The 15,070-nt window shown below is 54.4% G+C and overlaps 7 protein-coding genes across 7 annotated transcripts; 5 read left to right on the top strand and 2 right to left on the bottom strand.

Moving 5' to 3' along the window:
• Window positions 1-114: 114 nt before the first annotated feature.
• BAUCODRAFT_72656 (uncharacterized protein) lies at window positions 115-1,776 on the top strand (the record flags this gene model as incomplete). Its single annotated transcript, XM_007679396.1, has 2 exons — window positions 115-195; window positions 271-1,776. The coding sequence occupies 2 exons, from the start codon at window positions 115-117 to the stop codon at window positions 1,774-1,776; spliced, it is 1,587 nt and encodes a 528-aa protein (XP_007677586.1).
• Window positions 1,777-4,262: 2,486 nt separating this feature from the next.
• On the top strand, window positions 4,263-5,243 carry BAUCODRAFT_72654 (uncharacterized protein; the record flags this gene model as incomplete). Its single annotated transcript, XM_007679395.1, has 2 exons — window positions 4,263-4,538; window positions 4,743-5,243. Coding segments are annotated over 2 exons (777 nt in total), but the record flags the coding sequence as incomplete, so codon positions are not given.
• Window positions 5,244-6,756: 1,513 nt separating this feature from the next.
• BAUCODRAFT_149060 (uncharacterized protein) lies at window positions 6,757-7,056 on the bottom strand (the record flags this gene model as incomplete). The annotated part of the gene is made up of 1 exon (XM_007679496.1): window positions 6,757-7,056. The coding sequence occupies one exon, from the start codon at window positions 7,054-7,056 to the stop codon at window positions 6,757-6,759; it is 300 nt and encodes a 99-aa protein (XP_007677686.1).
• A 253-nt stretch (window positions 7,057-7,309) lies between these two features.
• On the top strand, window positions 7,310-9,095 carry BAUCODRAFT_110218 (uncharacterized protein). Its single transcript, XM_007679497.1, has 4 exons — window positions 7,310-7,513; window positions 7,577-8,060; window positions 8,133-8,312; window positions 8,368-9,095. The coding sequence occupies exons 2-4, from the start codon at window positions 7,665-7,667 to the stop codon at window positions 8,935-8,937; spliced, it is 1,146 nt and encodes a 381-aa protein (XP_007677687.1). The 5' UTR covers window positions 7,310-7,513; window positions 7,577-7,664; the 3' UTR covers window positions 8,938-9,095.
• Window positions 9,096-9,565: 470 nt separating this feature from the next.
• Window positions 9,566-11,102, bottom strand: BAUCODRAFT_523426 (uncharacterized protein). Its single transcript, XM_007679498.1, has 4 exons — window positions 10,231-11,102; window positions 10,010-10,178; window positions 9,802-9,956; window positions 9,566-9,744 (listed from the first exon to the last, which is right to left on the bottom strand). The coding sequence occupies exons 1-4, from the start codon at window positions 10,938-10,940 to the stop codon at window positions 9,708-9,710; spliced, it is 1,071 nt and encodes a 356-aa protein (XP_007677688.1). The 5' UTR covers window positions 10,941-11,102; the 3' UTR covers window positions 9,566-9,707.
• A 2,103-nt stretch (window positions 11,103-13,205) lies between these two features.
• On the top strand, window positions 13,206-13,920 carry BAUCODRAFT_72601 (uncharacterized protein; the record flags this gene model as incomplete). Its single annotated transcript, XM_007679390.1, has 2 exons — window positions 13,206-13,628; window positions 13,690-13,920. Coding segments are annotated over 2 exons (654 nt in total), but the record flags the coding sequence as incomplete, so codon positions are not given.
• A 419-nt stretch (window positions 13,921-14,339) lies between these two features.
• BAUCODRAFT_72385 (uncharacterized protein) lies at window positions 14,340-15,056 on the top strand (the record flags this gene model as incomplete). Its single annotated transcript, XM_007679372.1, has 1 exon — window positions 14,340-15,056. One exon carries the CDS (start codon window positions 14,340-14,342, stop codon window positions 15,054-15,056), a length of 717 nt encoding a protein of 238 aa, XP_007677562.1.
• Between the last annotated feature and the right edge of the window lie 14 nt (window positions 15,057-15,070).

The following is a 15,070-nucleotide window of genomic DNA, read 5'->3' on the forward strand; positions in this document are numbered from 1 at the left end:
CGCCTGCGAAAGCAGCTGCCCGACACGCCACCAGTGTCACCGCCGGTCGGTTTCGCTGGTCAGAATGGGTTCAGCACGCCACTGTTTCCATCCAAACCGAACATCCTGTACATCATGGCGGATCAGCTGGCTGCCCCCCAACTCAAGATGTACAACAAAAACTCTCAGATCAAGACGCCGAACCTCGACAAGCTGGTAAGAATTGCCATGTGTACATACCTTAGAACTTTTCTAAAGACGAAGCTGACTCTGTTACCCATCGATCTCTAGGCCGAGCGGTCAGTCGTCTTCGATTCGGCATACTGCAACTCGCCACTGTGCGCCCCTAGCCGTATGGCCATGATAACAGGGCAGCTGCCTTCGAAGATAGGAGCTTACGACAACGCGTCTCCCATACCAGAGGATACGCCGACGTACGCTCACTACCTGCGGAAGCAAGGGTACGAGTGTGTGCTGGGCGGCAAGATGCACTTCATCGGCGAACAGCTGCACGGATACGAATACCGGCTTACTCCGGACATCTATCCGGCAGATCTTGGGTGGTCGGTGAATTGGGATGAGCCGGAGACGCGGTTAGAGTGGTACCACAACAGTGCCTCTATATTGCAGGCCGGGCCATGCATCAGGAGCAACCAGCTGGACTATGACGAAGAGGTCATGTACAAAGCCAAGCAGTTCATGTACGATCATGTTCGCAAGCCAGCTGGAAGCCGACCTTTCTGCTTGACCGTGTCCCTGACCCATCCGCATGATCCGTACACCATCGAGCAGAAGTACTGGGACATGTATGAAGATGTTGACATCGACCTGCCGAAGGTCAACATCCCCAAGGACCAGCAAGATCCACACAGCAAGCGTCTTTTGAATGTCTGCGACTTGGAAGACTATGACTTCACGCCAGACCAGGTGAAGAAGGCTAAGCGGGCCTACTATGGTGCTGTAAGCTATGTCGACGATTGCATTGGGAAGCTTCTGGAGACGTTACGCCAGTGCGGGCTTGACGACAACACCATCGTCATCTTTTCCGGCGATCACGGCGATATGCTAGGCGAACGTGGTCTCTGGTACAAGATGTCCTACTTCGAGTCTTCCGTTCGTGTGCCCATGCTCTTCAGCTATCCAAAGCTATGGCATCCTCACCATGTGCCACAGAATGTGAGCACGTTGGATATCCTCCCGACGCTGGTGGACATCGTTGGCGGCAGGCTCATGCCTGGACTGCCGATGGACGGTGTCTCGATCGTTCCGCATCTGAAAGGAAAGGACGTCCACGATACTGTCTTCGCGGAGTATATGGGTGAAGGCACCATCGCACCAATGATGATGATTCGGCGCGGTAACTGGAAGTACACTACTTGTCCAGCCGATCCAGACATGCTCTTCAACCTGGCCACCGACCCACAGGAGCTTCACAATCTGGCCACCAGCGACGATACGCGAACGAAACAGATCTATCAGAACTTCGTCGCGGAAGCGAAGGCCAAGTGGGATATGCCAGCTATTACCCAAGAGGTCCTCAAGCGTCAGCGCCAACGACGCTTCTGCCATTCGGCACTGAAACAAGGTCTGTGGACACCCTGGGATTACCAGGTGCCGGACAATAGCCAGGACAAGTACATCCGCAGCCATATGGAACTCGACGATCTGGAGCGTCGGGCTCGCTTCCCTATCGTCGACGCGCACGGCAACACTGTACCAGCTTCTGCCTTGCCGAGTAAAGACAGTATGGCGCCTACCTTCGCTGTGCCACATCAAGCTGGAGCGCTTGGTCAATGAGACGCCGGTCGAATGTTGGCAGCCAAGTGTTGTGTGGAGTAGCACCCCGTACAGCAGCGCGAGTAGGGTGTCCGCAAGGTCCTACGGTAATTTGAGACATAGCGTTTCAGCTCATCGTCCAAGCGGGCTGCTGGAGTCGCACAAGGGCCGCTCAAGTCATTTGGACTTGCTTGCTGCACGGAATCATTTTCGAGCGTTGCTATTTTTTCTTTTTACAAAACGTTGCGGAGCGATGGCGCTTCGGAGTCGAGGGCTTGTTCTAGCTTTATACCAGCCTTCGGACACGGTCCGATCACACAGCTCAGCTACATGTACATAGGTGATTAAAGCCTCCCTTTTGACATAGGGGCGGGTGCGTTTGCATCAGACCTGGCCGTTGGGACACTGCACATGGATTTCAAGGTTCAGTCCATTTGGGGACGGAGGGGTGCTCGCCGAGGCGCTAACTGGCGCAAGGGATGGTAGCAAAGTGAAGTCCAGATGTGGCGAATGAGAGATACGAGAATCAGCACTCCTCATACCGTATGCACGTTATGTCTGTACTGCATGATCGCTGCGTTGGTACAGTAGTTTCGCTTCCTGCATATTCCTCCGCACATCGCTTCCGGCTGAAAGTGCATCGAGGAGGAGGTGCTGCAGCTCTCCCGGCACTACGGCTGACTTTCTGGACCGAGGATCTATGCGTTAGGTGGCGGACAAGCAACAATCGAAGCTTGTGCGTAGCGATTGTTCTTGGACTGGGCCGAGGATCTTTACTCTTCGCAATATGGGGTAGCATGACCAACATCGTATTCCGAAGCGGGCTGGGCTTGCCCCAGGATTTGTTCGCACTTACCGGAATCTGTCTCCCCAGCGTGCCACAACGCCACCTGACCTCATGAACGTTTGGGTTATTACGGATCCCGATCACAGATGCCAAGACTACTATAGGCGGCTTATAGGGTGCGCCTACGCGGCCTGTCGTGTCCCGTCAATCAACCGGTCTCGCATGGTAACGAGGTCACCCACGGGACAGCTCCCCTTGTTGTGTGCTTTTACCCAGGCAACGAGCGCGACGCAGGGTGAGGGCGAGCCCTCAAGCTAGCACGCACTGCAAGCAGCAGACATCGAGCTCTTGCGCAACCCGCGGTAGATCATGCGACGCTCGAAGTCAGCTACCAGCCGCTTTCGGTGCTCTTGGTGGAAGTTTCCTGCCTCCCAGATCTCGCCCTCGCTTTCGGCTCACCGTAGGTAGCCGGATGGTGATGCATGGGACGACATCTGCCCACGGCCTTGGGGACGGCATGTCATCGGTTTTAGTGGCATAACGGCCTCATCTGCGTCTGGCATGTTCCGCATGTACTGCGGTATCCGGAGTGCGATGTTGGAGATGTGAATAATTTCCTCGGAGTCGATTACGTGGTCATGGAGATCTTCAAGAGCTCTAACTCTGCGCTAGCGAAGGTTTTCTACTTATAGCGAGATTGAAGTCCACCTCGATGAGCTCAAGTTCTTGGCCTCTGCTAACGGTGGCACAATCTGTTGAATAGTTTTCGCCACCCAGCGAAATTCCGCGCGACGAAGTGTCATGGAATGGCTGGCTGCAGGCTTGTCCAACCGCGGAATATTCACTGGCGGCTGGCCACGCTGCATTTGATGTCATGGGTGTATAACAATAGCCCTGTTGTCGGCGTGACCATCGCTGCTTGCAGGCCCCTCACTTGCCTCGTAAATCATGCTGTGCTTGCAGGTGAAGGTGGTGTGCTCTCCGCATCAAAGGGAGGCGGCTGCGTCGATCCTCAGCCGCGATTGGCCGTCGTTGGGGAGATCTGGGGACCAATAGGCGAGAAGGAGAAGGGTGCATTAGCTTCCCATGTCAACAGACACCACCTGCTCCCTACGACTGGACCTAAGCCGTCGTGGACCACGGACATCCGTGTTAGGCAACTTAGGCCACTTACGTAGAGTTTCAGCACTGGCACCAGCCATTCTGCGCTAAACGGTGAATGTGGAGTAGGCCCGTTGCAGTGAACGACCGTGCTCGAACGAGCCAGCCATCTTCGCCGCCATTCAAATTGCTGCACATTCCTCTGTTTCCATCTCTCACAACATCTCTTTTCCCAACCTCTCCACCTATCCTACGTGGCATCAACTCACCAGCTGCCTATCCGTCACTGTCGCTAATCAGGAGAGCGTTCGCTTCGCTGCACATATCTAATCCATCGAAACACTCGCTCACGCTCGACTTCTTCGTCAAGATGCGTTTCTCTGCTGCAACTCTCGCCTTCGTGGCGCTCGCTGCGGCCAACCCGATGCCCCAGGGTGTCACCTCCGCCATTGCCCCATCTGGCTCGGCACCGGCTGGCTGCTCGAGCAGCTACAGCGGCACCTTCAATATCCAGACCGTCAACGTTTCGACCTCCCACTCGAAGGTATGCAAGACACCGATTGGTATTTCGCCAAGTGAAAGTCGAAAACGCTGACAATGGTCACAGAGACAAACAAACACCCTTACTTTGACTCTCAGCAACGGCATCCTTAAGGACGCCCAGTCACGCACTGGTTACATCGCCGACAACTACCAGTTCCAGTTCGACGCCCCGCCCCAGACGGGTGCCATCTACACTGCAGGTTGGTCGACTTGCTCCAACGGCTCCCTCGCCATTGGCAGCAGCGCCATCTTTTACCAGTGTTTGAGCGGTACCTTCTACAATCTTTACTGGTACCCATCTGCCAGCCAGGCCGGCGGTCAGTGCACCCCGATCTACATTGACATCCTCCCGGTCTCTGGCAGCGCCGCCGCTTCCACCCCGGCGCCATCCAGCACCGCTGCCGCCTCATCCGGCGCTGCCCGCGTTTCTTCTGATGGCCAGGTCACCGCCTCGCCAGTCAGCAGCCGCCCAGTGTCGCAGATCACCGATGGACAGGTGCAGGCCTCTACTGCTGCTTCCTCCGCTCGTCCCGTGTCGCAGATTACCGACGGCCAGATCCAGGCTTCCACTGCTGCTTCCTCTGCCCGCCCCGTCTCTCAGATCAGCGACGGTCAGATCCAGGCCTCTACTGCTGCTTCTTCTGCCCGCCCGGTCTCGCAGATCAGTGATGGTCAAATCCAGGCTACCACTGGCACTGCCCGCCCGGTCTCTCAGATCAGCGACGGCCAGATCCAAGCTACCACCGGCACCGCCCGCCCGGTTTCCCAGATCAGCGACGGTCAGATTCAGGCTACCACCGGCACTGCCCGCCCGGTCTCTCAGATATCTGATGGTCAGATCCAGGCCACTGCCAGCGTCCGCAGCAACGCCTCTACCTCGTCTGTCAGGCCTGTGAGCCAGATCTCCGACGGTCAGATCCAGGCTACCCGCACCAACGGCACCATCGCCTCGGCGAGTGCCACCGCTGCTCGCTACACTGGTGCTGCTGCCCCAGTTGTGTTCAGCGGTGAGCTCTTTGGCCTTGCTGCCGGTGCTCTCGCCGTTGCCATGCTTTAAGTGTAACCACAATTACGTCGCTTGTGAGCGAATACGGCGATGGGAATCTATGGTCGTATCACCCCGACGGTGGTAATGCATTTGCATGACTTTCACGTGCGTACGAACTTTCACTACAGGCTTCTGGAAAATGGTGTGAGGGTGGGTCGGCATGGGCAAGGCACAGCATGGCGTTTTTAATGTTTGTTATGATTGGTATTCTCTTTACCAAACGACAAAAAAGAATGACAGGGATGGGGAGGTAATGGGAGTGGTCTGCTGTTGCTGAAGCCCCAGATCATTGCATAGCATGGAATGTCTTTGGACAGTCAACTGTCCTTGTTCAATAGCATCTATAGCCAGGCAATATCAAAAGCTAGCAGGAGCATAAAATCGGTGATCCTTGGTTCACGGCGATCGCATCAGTTTCTGTGCTTCTCCGGCGTTTCATGATTAACGCCTAAAAGGGAAGGTCTCGTCACCTCCCAGGACAAGCGCCTTGCCCGTCTTTCTGTCGTTTCAACCACAACGGTCTTAATCTTGTCCGACCGAACATCTTCCAGACATGTCAGGAGGTCCCGTCCAGAAGCTGCAACAATTGCATCCCTGCGCATAGCCTGCTGTGCGCTGTTTCAGTTGGCGCGGCAAGATCTTATTCTGCACAACCTGCATCTGTCAAAGCTCTCCACCGAAGTACAGTAGCGCCGTGTGCGCTGCCGCGTCGCTCAGCATAAGCGGGGTGACTGCTATGGTGAGGAGATCCGTTGTACCTCTGTACAACAATGGCGCAATTACGGTGAATAATGAGTGCTTTTACACCTGACGTACGCTCGAATTGAATACAGGATCGATGTCATTATTTTGCATGCTTGCTTATGTACAAATCACACCACACTGGATACGGAGACGAAGTAGTTTCGGAGTTCTGAGATTCCTCACGCGTTGATGAAAAGGAAGGTTTCGGGTTCTCCTTTAAGAGTTTCGGATTGACGCAGATTGATCTTTCCAACACCGTTGAATCGATGGCGGTGAAGCCTTGTTAGGCGATGACTCTCCCTTTCGCGGTCCAGGACCAAGGTTTGCAAGCTGATGTAGAGTTCAGAGTCCACGCCGGATATGCCTCTCATCGATCCGCGCACTCATCATCATCCCGTTCCTTCTATCGGAGTTGCTGTGCGACGATGGCGTCAACGTCTGGCCACGTTGCCGCTGCATTCCCAAGAGACACGCTGGACTTGGCTGTACCGCGTCCTTAGATGCGAGAGACAGAGGTGTGCTCTTGAGGTAGTAACTTCATGCATTGAGCATCGTAGATTGCACTGGCTACATTGTTTTGTCAAGGACAGCCCTCGATGCTGCGATTGCCGAAACGTGTGCGAAGGACCATTTGAGCAAACTGCTGGCTCAATTGACTGCAATCTGGAAGTCCTTGATCTTGGGTATCAGAGGGCTGACGTAGGAGCCGCAAAAGAGCACAACAGCGTTACAGGCAGTGAGTTAATTGGAGAAGGGACGCCTCCTTGTACAGTTCCCCTTAACCGTCAGCTTCCGGGTCTTCCTCACCGTACATTTCTTCCTCTTTTTCCTCGTCCCGTCGCGCATCACGGACTGACTTGCTGTTTTCCGCCGCTTTGTCATGATCCATACACGCAGTCAGGAAGGTGTTGATGTCCGCCTGCATCTTCGCACTATTGGATCGCAGCGCAGACAGATAAGCTGTCTTTCCTTCTGCGTCCTGTGCTTTTGATTCGTGTGGCAGATTTGGCAAGTCGTGCGCGAACTTTTTGGACGTCGACGTCGACAGGTACGATGCCGTGAGCGCCTGGACCGCCATTGGTGCTGGCCGTAAGAGCATAAGACAACCTTGAGCATGAAGAAGAGGAATGACGGCAATCCAGCGTGACCCTCCATATAACCATATCGGCTAACACCCGCTCGCTGCCGGCAGGCTTGAGCGAATTAGAAGCTGATCCTGGGCGCTCTTCACGCCGCGCTCCTCGACCGTCTGGACTTTGTCTCTCATCCCTAGCGATTGGCATGCGGTTTTGTAGCCTATGCTAACCGAAGCCATCCGACTACAGCTTCAAGCGGTCTTCACTATCAAGGCTGCGGCAATAGTTTCATCGTCCCCATGCCGATAACCCCGCGTAACACCGAACATGTATGGAAAGTTGCTCCGTCAATGCCTCCTCTGTGCAACGACTTCGAGACACGACAATAGCCGCATTCACGTGAACAAGTCCCACGGCCGAGAGCTTATGAACATGCAGGTATGGCTAGTAAAGGTATAAGTAAGCGTCATATTCATCGCACCTGCCTCTCTTCAATCTGCTACTCATATGCCGCTTCTTAAGAAAAAAAACGCTATGGACTTAGCGAAAGATTCGTCGAAGCTGTTGTAACTCGACAGTTAAGTCAGACGCATACCGTTCTGCGTCCATCATGGCGTCTGAACACAGTCTTCCAAAGACGATGAAAGCACTCGTCCTAGACTCCTTCTCCCAGCCCCCAGAGATCAAGACAGTACCGACCCCTGAGCCCACCATTGGCTCAGCAATCGTCCGCATTATCTCGGCCAACGTTTTGAGCTACAGCGGCGACGTCTACTCCGGCAAGCGTCAGTACCCGTACCCGACTCCCTTCACTCCCGGAGTATCAGCAGTCGTACGTATCACCGCTCTCGGCCCGGACGCCACGAAGCTCAATGTCGGCGACCTCGCTTTTCTGGACCCGCTTGTACGCTCGCGAGATGCGCCTGAGGAGGCTTATCTGGCCGGCTTGCACCAAGGTATGAGCAAGGGCAGCGCGAAGCTGGCGGCAGATGTGTACCGTGACTGGGTAAGCGCAGCAATGTGTAGTTTCTTCCGGGCTTTCAGAACGTAGCTGACCCTCCTACTAATTGACCATTAGACGTATGCGGAGTACGCACGTGTACCGCTTGAGGTTCTCACGGCGTTTAATGAGAAGAGGCTTACCGGCAGTCCAGCTGAGGGCGGGCTAGGCTATGCTATCGATCAGCTTGCTTACATCTCTGCTCTCGGTGTGCCTTACGGCGGGCTGCGCGATATTGACCTGAAAGTTGGCGAGACCGTAAGCGCATGGTAAACCGTATTTGCCCTACTGTAAGCTGACAATATTGGTACAGATCATCGTAGCTCCAGCGACAGGTCCGTTTGGTGGTGCGGCAGTGCTCATGTGTCTCGCAATGGGTGCTCGCGTCATAGCATTCGGCCGTAACACGGCAGCACTCGAGGCTGTCAAGCAGCGTGTGCCGTACCCAGACCGAGTGGCGACCGTGCCTATCACTGGCGACATGATGCACGATTTGGCCGAGCTGAAAAAGGCTGCTGCAGGACCTATTGACGCCTTCTTCGACATTGGCCCGCCGGAAGCTAGTAAGAGTACCCATCTTAAGTCCGCCATTCTCGCTCTACGCCACGGGGGTAGAGTCAGCTTGATGGGCGGGTACAAGGACGATATACCACTCCCGCATAATAAGATCATGCACTGGAACATCCGAATCTTTGGGAAATGGATGTATGAGCGGAGCGACGTCACGGATCTGGTCAGGTTGATCGAGAGTGGGATTCTGAAGCTGGGTAAGGACGGCGGTGTCGAGGTAGTCGGGACCTTTCCGCTGGAGGAGTGGAACGCGGCATTCGACATGGCGGCGGAGCAAAACACGATGGGCAGGTTCGTGCTTATTAAGCCCTGATTTGAGTGAAGGGTACGCGGCGGTCTGAGGAGAAAACCGATAGAGTCTGGAAGTGCTCCGGTCTTTCAAGCCTGTGAGGCCTGTGCCTTAAGCACCAACCTCACGATTCATATCCCTATCCCCACCATACCCGCCAATCTTTCTCTCCGACACCTCGTCCACGTTGCCGGCATCGCCCGTCCGGTCACCTACTTGACCACCATATCCTTCCTTCTCGGCCGTACCGTCCTGGCCTTGCGTCATGCCGCCCATGCCACCCGTCTCGCTGATCGTCTGACCGTATCGAATGTTTTCCGTGGTTTTCGCGCTACGATCAGCAGCTTGTTGTTGGCCTGCAACAGTCTTTGATGGGTCGGTGGTGGTTTCAGGGTTTCCAAGCTGTCCGCCGGATTTCTTGTGAGGATCTTGCAGGCCCAGATCGCCTTCATATCTGCGGAAGTGGTCAGCACTATGTGGAGTAACTATAGGTAACGCTGCGCCATAGCATACTGTCTAGCCTCCCCGCCAGGCTCGGTCTGCATTAGACTCGACGACATTGTGTGGTGCAAAGAATTGTGGAACGTGGTCAAGACTCAATTGGAGCCTGTAGTCTGGTCGTTTGGATTGTTGTGCAGCCGCATTGGGAAGCAACTTCACGTTCGAGAGACCGTGATGTAAGCGGGGAAGGCACGACATGGCCCTGTCCCTGCATCACCTAACGCCGCGCTAATGGTCGACGAAAACAACCACACCACTCGTCCCACGTAAACAGTCAACACTTCGTTTCGTTACTAGTCGTCAAAGTCAAGGTCCATGCCCATCAGGTGTCTGAGGAATGTGTCAGAATGCAGCACCACAAGGAGAACAAAAGCTGGCGGCGCTCACCCTTCGTATATCCGCATAAACTTGGCCACAAACGCCTCCAGATGGAAGATGACCTTGCTTCCAGTACGTATGCGGTGTTCGTAGAAGGCACTCCATTTCACAATGTCGGCCTTCAAACTGTCATCGATCTTCGGCATCAGCTTGAAGGTGAGGGTCTGCACGAGCGTCAGTTCGATCAAAGCCCGGCCCAGACACTGGTAGAGCATACCTTGAGCACAGTCGTGGCGGGTATGCAGTGTGAGAGCAAATCATACAACTTTGCTCTCACCTGCAAGATCCGTGCCGGTGACCGTTCCTCGATCATTTCCTTAGCGATGACCTCAATTAAGGCTTCCCAGTCTGGCGGCGGTATTGGCGTCTTTTCGGTCACGTTATCGCTGCGGCGGTGTCAGCACATAGCACATGAATTGCGGATTGTGAACCCCTCACTTCTGAGCATGCACTGCTTCGAACATTAACAGCGCTCTTCTCAGGTTTCTTCCGCTATCCTTCGCTATCCGCCTTTCAAGCGGCTCACAGCTCTTGTACCCTTCCTTCTTACCGACCCTTGCTAATACGCCAGCAATCTCCTCTTCGGTCGGCGCAGCCACTCTGACAAGCAAACACCTCGATCTGATTGGTGCTATTATGTTGCTTGTGCTGTTCGCCAGTAGTATTAGCCGTAGATTCGGGCTGTACTTCTCCATCGTCCGTCTTAGCGCTGCTTGCGCGTCGCGAGTTAGATGATCGGCTTCATTGATGACGACCACTTTGAAGCGCTGCTTAGCGGAGAGATCGACTTGCTGTGTCTGAGCAACCTCTTTGAGTAGATCCTGGACAACTACTCGGTCATAGTTGCCAACATCGCTCGGTGTAATCTCAAGATGGTAGTTTGAGCTGACAATGTTGAATTCGAGCTTGCGGTTACTTGTCGTTTGGAAGACTCGGCTATCGATCTTGATCTTCTCTGCGCCGGGCCCGTATAATGCTCGTAATGTGGCGGAGACACGAGTCTTCTTCCCCGCGCCAGAAGGTCCGTAGATGAGCAGATGCGGAAAGTCGCCAGAGGCAGCGAGAGAACGAAGACGGTCCGACAGATCAGTGTGGTAGGTTAGGGTGTCGAGGGTGCGCGGGCGATGCTTGTCGACGAGCAGTGCCATGGCTTATCCGTCTTGCTGCTGTATCAACATGGCAGATCGCACAATGTAAAGCCAATCCGCTGGGAGACGCGGAAGTGAACGCGTTCACGGTCCGTGCGCGCCGAGGTTCGTGGATTTTTCAATATCATCGTTCAACTGGAATATATTACAGGCACAATGTCTAACCAAGCATATGCTACCAGCACTCTAAGCGCGTCAACGAGCAGCAGAGGACTAGTACCGTCTGTGACGACACATTGGGCGCCCTTGCGACGGGGCTGACTAAATGCGAGGCACGCGATAATGGCTGCTGTTCCCAGTATTGATGCCCACGCCGCGAAGCTACTATAGTGGCAATGTGATACTATACCGCCGTCTGTGAACGAAACCTACACCTTCGACACAAAAGACATGGCGCCTCTTCCTGTGTCGTGGGCTTTCCGTCAGCTTCCGAGTGTCTCCTCCGGACCAGATACTCGTCGCAGTTTTTCTCCGTCGCAGAGACGGCACTGTCACGCCTCCGCTACGGCAGATGAGATGGTGTACTGCGTGTCCTTGGCTTCTTAAGACCACATGACCCTTCAATAAGTGTTGGAGTGGTGTGAGATGGTACCCCCGTTTGTGTTCCCTCCCGATGTATTAATCTATTTTGGTCGGCTTGGCCAAAGGTCAATGCTCTGCTCAACTTCGCTTCTGCTTCTGCTTCCGCCGCGCCGCACTTGACCACTACCGCCTATATCTTACCATGAGAACACTTACCGTTTGTTGGACAGATGCCCAGGACGTCAGGATGCTGCTCCATGTGTGCTAACCTGCCTTCAATGCGGACTTTGCGTCAGCGACGCCATGGTTCCAAGCCCTCCGCCATGCCGCCAAGGGAACTGTCACGACCCCGATCCACTTCCGCCAACTCCCAAGATCGACAGCCTAGACTTTCATTGATTACCATTGACATATATGGAAGACTCAAGACTCTCCAAGGCCGCTCAGCCCTTTGTATCAGGCTCTTACGGGAGACCGCTCAAACGTCGAGCACGTGCTCGGACCGGCCACTGCAAATTCTGACCGCTTGACTCGATGCAAAGTTGGCTCCCTGCTACTACTTTGGGATGACTCCAGTGCTTGGTATGGCTATGAATGGCATTACAGCCTCAGTGCCGCGTGAAAGCTAAGCTACTCCTTACGGAAGTTGTAAGTTCCTCTACCAAAACCTGCAAATTGCAGGACGCGCAATGTGCTTGGGTATGCTTGGGTTGTGCGGATACAGTGCTCTGGAAGCTGCTGAGGATGAGTATATTGCTGGACCTTCTGGTCTCTTGCTCCGATATCTGCCCTCCATCACTCGTTCTACCCTTCGAAAACGCGTACTGTTCACCGGCCCCCATTTTCGTTCGCCTTCTTTCGTTCTATTGCTCGTTGCCCTATTTTCTAGACGGTCGCTACATATTCAACGCCATAATCTAATAGCGTAATCAACCATGCAGCTCACGACAGTCCTGAGTACCGCCTTCCTGGCTTCTACCGCCTTTGCTGCACCTGCGCCGAACCCGTTCTTCCTCCCCAACCACTGGTGGCATCAATATGCGGGTTTCTTCCCAAGTGTAGGTAGATCGGCAGCAAGCTCGCCCACACGCATCGGCTGATCGATTGCAGATGCCCAAACCAACGAGCACCTCTGCGAGCGTCACCCGTGCGACGAGTACCTCGTCTAGCTCTACCGTTACTTCTTCCAGCACCACCTCTACTTCGGCGTCTGTCGACCCTACTACCACATCTTCTTCGGCGAACAGCGTGAGCTCCACAACCACATCTGTAACCAGTGCAACCGACATCACCAGCTCGAGCACCGTCGTCGATCCGAGTAATGTCTCATCGTCCTCTTTGACGAGCAGCACCACCGCTACATCGGCAACCTCTACCCGCGTGGCCGTCGATCCTGTGACGGCTTCTTCCTCCACCAACACTACCACCGCCTCAGGCCTCCTCACCGGCAGTGTGACCAGTCAGACCACCACAACCTCGTCGCCTCCGTTAAACACGAATACCACCTCAGATTCCCTCCCAGGTAGTGTGACAAGTGACCCTGCCACAACTTCGTCGTCCGGTACGAATGCGACCGTCACTTCCAGCACGCTTACCGGCACTGGCATCAATGGACCTGTCGTCACGGATCCAGCGGTCTCCGGCAACAGCACAGTCGACCCTGTTACGACATCTGCTGTTAGCGCGGGTCCTTCGACCACGGCAAACACAACCGTGACTACTTCCTCCCTTGCCGGCAACGTACCGCTAGACCCGAGCACAACCCCGACCGTCAGTGCGAACGGCACAAGCGCTACCCCCGGGCCCACCAGCACGGCCGTCTCCGATCCGAACAAGTGTGTCACGGAGGCGGAAGCACCCAAGCTTGCCCAGATCTTCCAATTGCTCATCCAGAACTACACCAACCAATTCGCCCTTGACACGCTCACCGAGGACTTCATCGATTACAGTTCGTCCGTCAACTCCCTGATGAACAAGGGTGCACAATACCCGAAGGATACTCTTAGCGCGACTTTCGACAGCCGCGCGAAGTTCATGGCAGGTCAAGGCTCTCAGCCACTCATTCCGTTCGAGATCCTCAATGTGTTCCACGGCTGCAGGCACGTTGCTGCCAGGTGGAAGACTACCCGCTCCGGTGCCGGCCAGAAGACCGAGGCTGCTATGATCGTAAGTTGATTGTACTTCTATCTCCGCTCTACTGTCCTCAGCTAACGGTATTCACTTACAGCCTCTCGTCGGTAACGGTATCCTCGACTTGATACCCGCCGACGACAACAGCCTCGGATGGCGCGTCAGGACTCTTTACTCAGAGTTCAACACGGCCGCATGGCTTGTCAACCTTGGTGTGTTCAAGCCCGCCGGCAAGGTCGACTACATCAACGTTGCGAACACAACCAACACGACCGTTAAGAGATCGGAGGAGGACTATGACTTCGAGTGGCGCGGCTCGATGATATAATTGCAGTACCTGATGGCGCATGTCAACTTGGGCATGTACATACACCTGGACTTCCGGGGGGTGCATTCGGCATTGGCGTAATGACTTGGATGGCTTTGGGGCATTTTGGTTATATTAAGCGGATGATGGCAAAGCCTTTCTTTCTGGACTATCTTTGATTTCACTCTTATTCGATTCTGCCACATCGGACTGAGCCAACGGTGCCTGATGAAGCTCGCGTAGTCTTGACACGTCCTGATTGTGGTGATTCCATCGAACCGTAACTCCTCGGGCGGAGCTTGAAAGCTAAATTGAAACTGTCGACCCTCAAACCACACGTATAAGTAGCTGTATAGCTACCGCCGTTGAAATGGCCAGTTGTTCATCCAGATCGACACTGCTTGTCTTCGAGCCTTTCACTCTTTACCACTGCAAGCAGCATGGGCCAATCTGCTTGTTTCGATGTGTTGGGCACATGCTTCGGGTTCGACAAAGCCATTGATACGATCACCGAACGGTTAGGTCCGAAATTGAAAGCGATTAATGTCGATCCAAAGACGCTCTTCTTTAGCTGGTTCTACGCCGCTCAGAGAGACTTCACCTACACATCCATCTGCAGCTCCTACACGCCGATCGCACAAATACTGAAGCACACATTCAAACGGGCTTGTCTCATCGTTGACCTTCCCGCAGAACAAGTGAGTGATGACGATGTGGCAGCGGTTATGGAACAGATCACCAAGCTGCCGCCGAGAGAGGGGTTGAAGGAGTGCTTCGATGGGTTACGGAGTGCAGGCTGGGATGTCTACGCGGTCACGAATGGTGGCAAACAGACCAGCCTGAAGTACTACGAACTTGCTAACATCGGGCTTGATCCGGACCATTTGCTGAGCTGCGACGACATCAAAGTGGCAAAGCCGGATGTTAAGGTTTACGAGACTGCCAACAAATACCTCACGTCTAGAGGTGTGGGAAGCGAAGGTGATAGGTGGTTCGTTGCAGCTCATGCATGGGACCTGATCGCTGCCCGTAAGGCTGGCTTCAAAACGGCGTGGCTGGCTCACGAGGAGCATATGCCAGTAACGGAAGTATTTGGGGAGTTTGATTTATATGCCGAAGACATGAAGGACTTACTGAGAAAGATGAGGGCTTTGTAATTGACTGCAAGCCA

Source organism: Baudoinia panamericana, assembly GCF_000338955.1.
Source record: "Baudoinia panamericana UAMH 10762 unplaced genomic scaffold BAUCOscaffold_8, whole genome shotgun sequence".
In the NCBI taxonomy this organism is placed as follows: domain Eukaryota; kingdom Fungi; phylum Ascomycota; class Dothideomycetes; order Mycosphaerellales; family Teratosphaeriaceae; genus Baudoinia; species Baudoinia panamericana.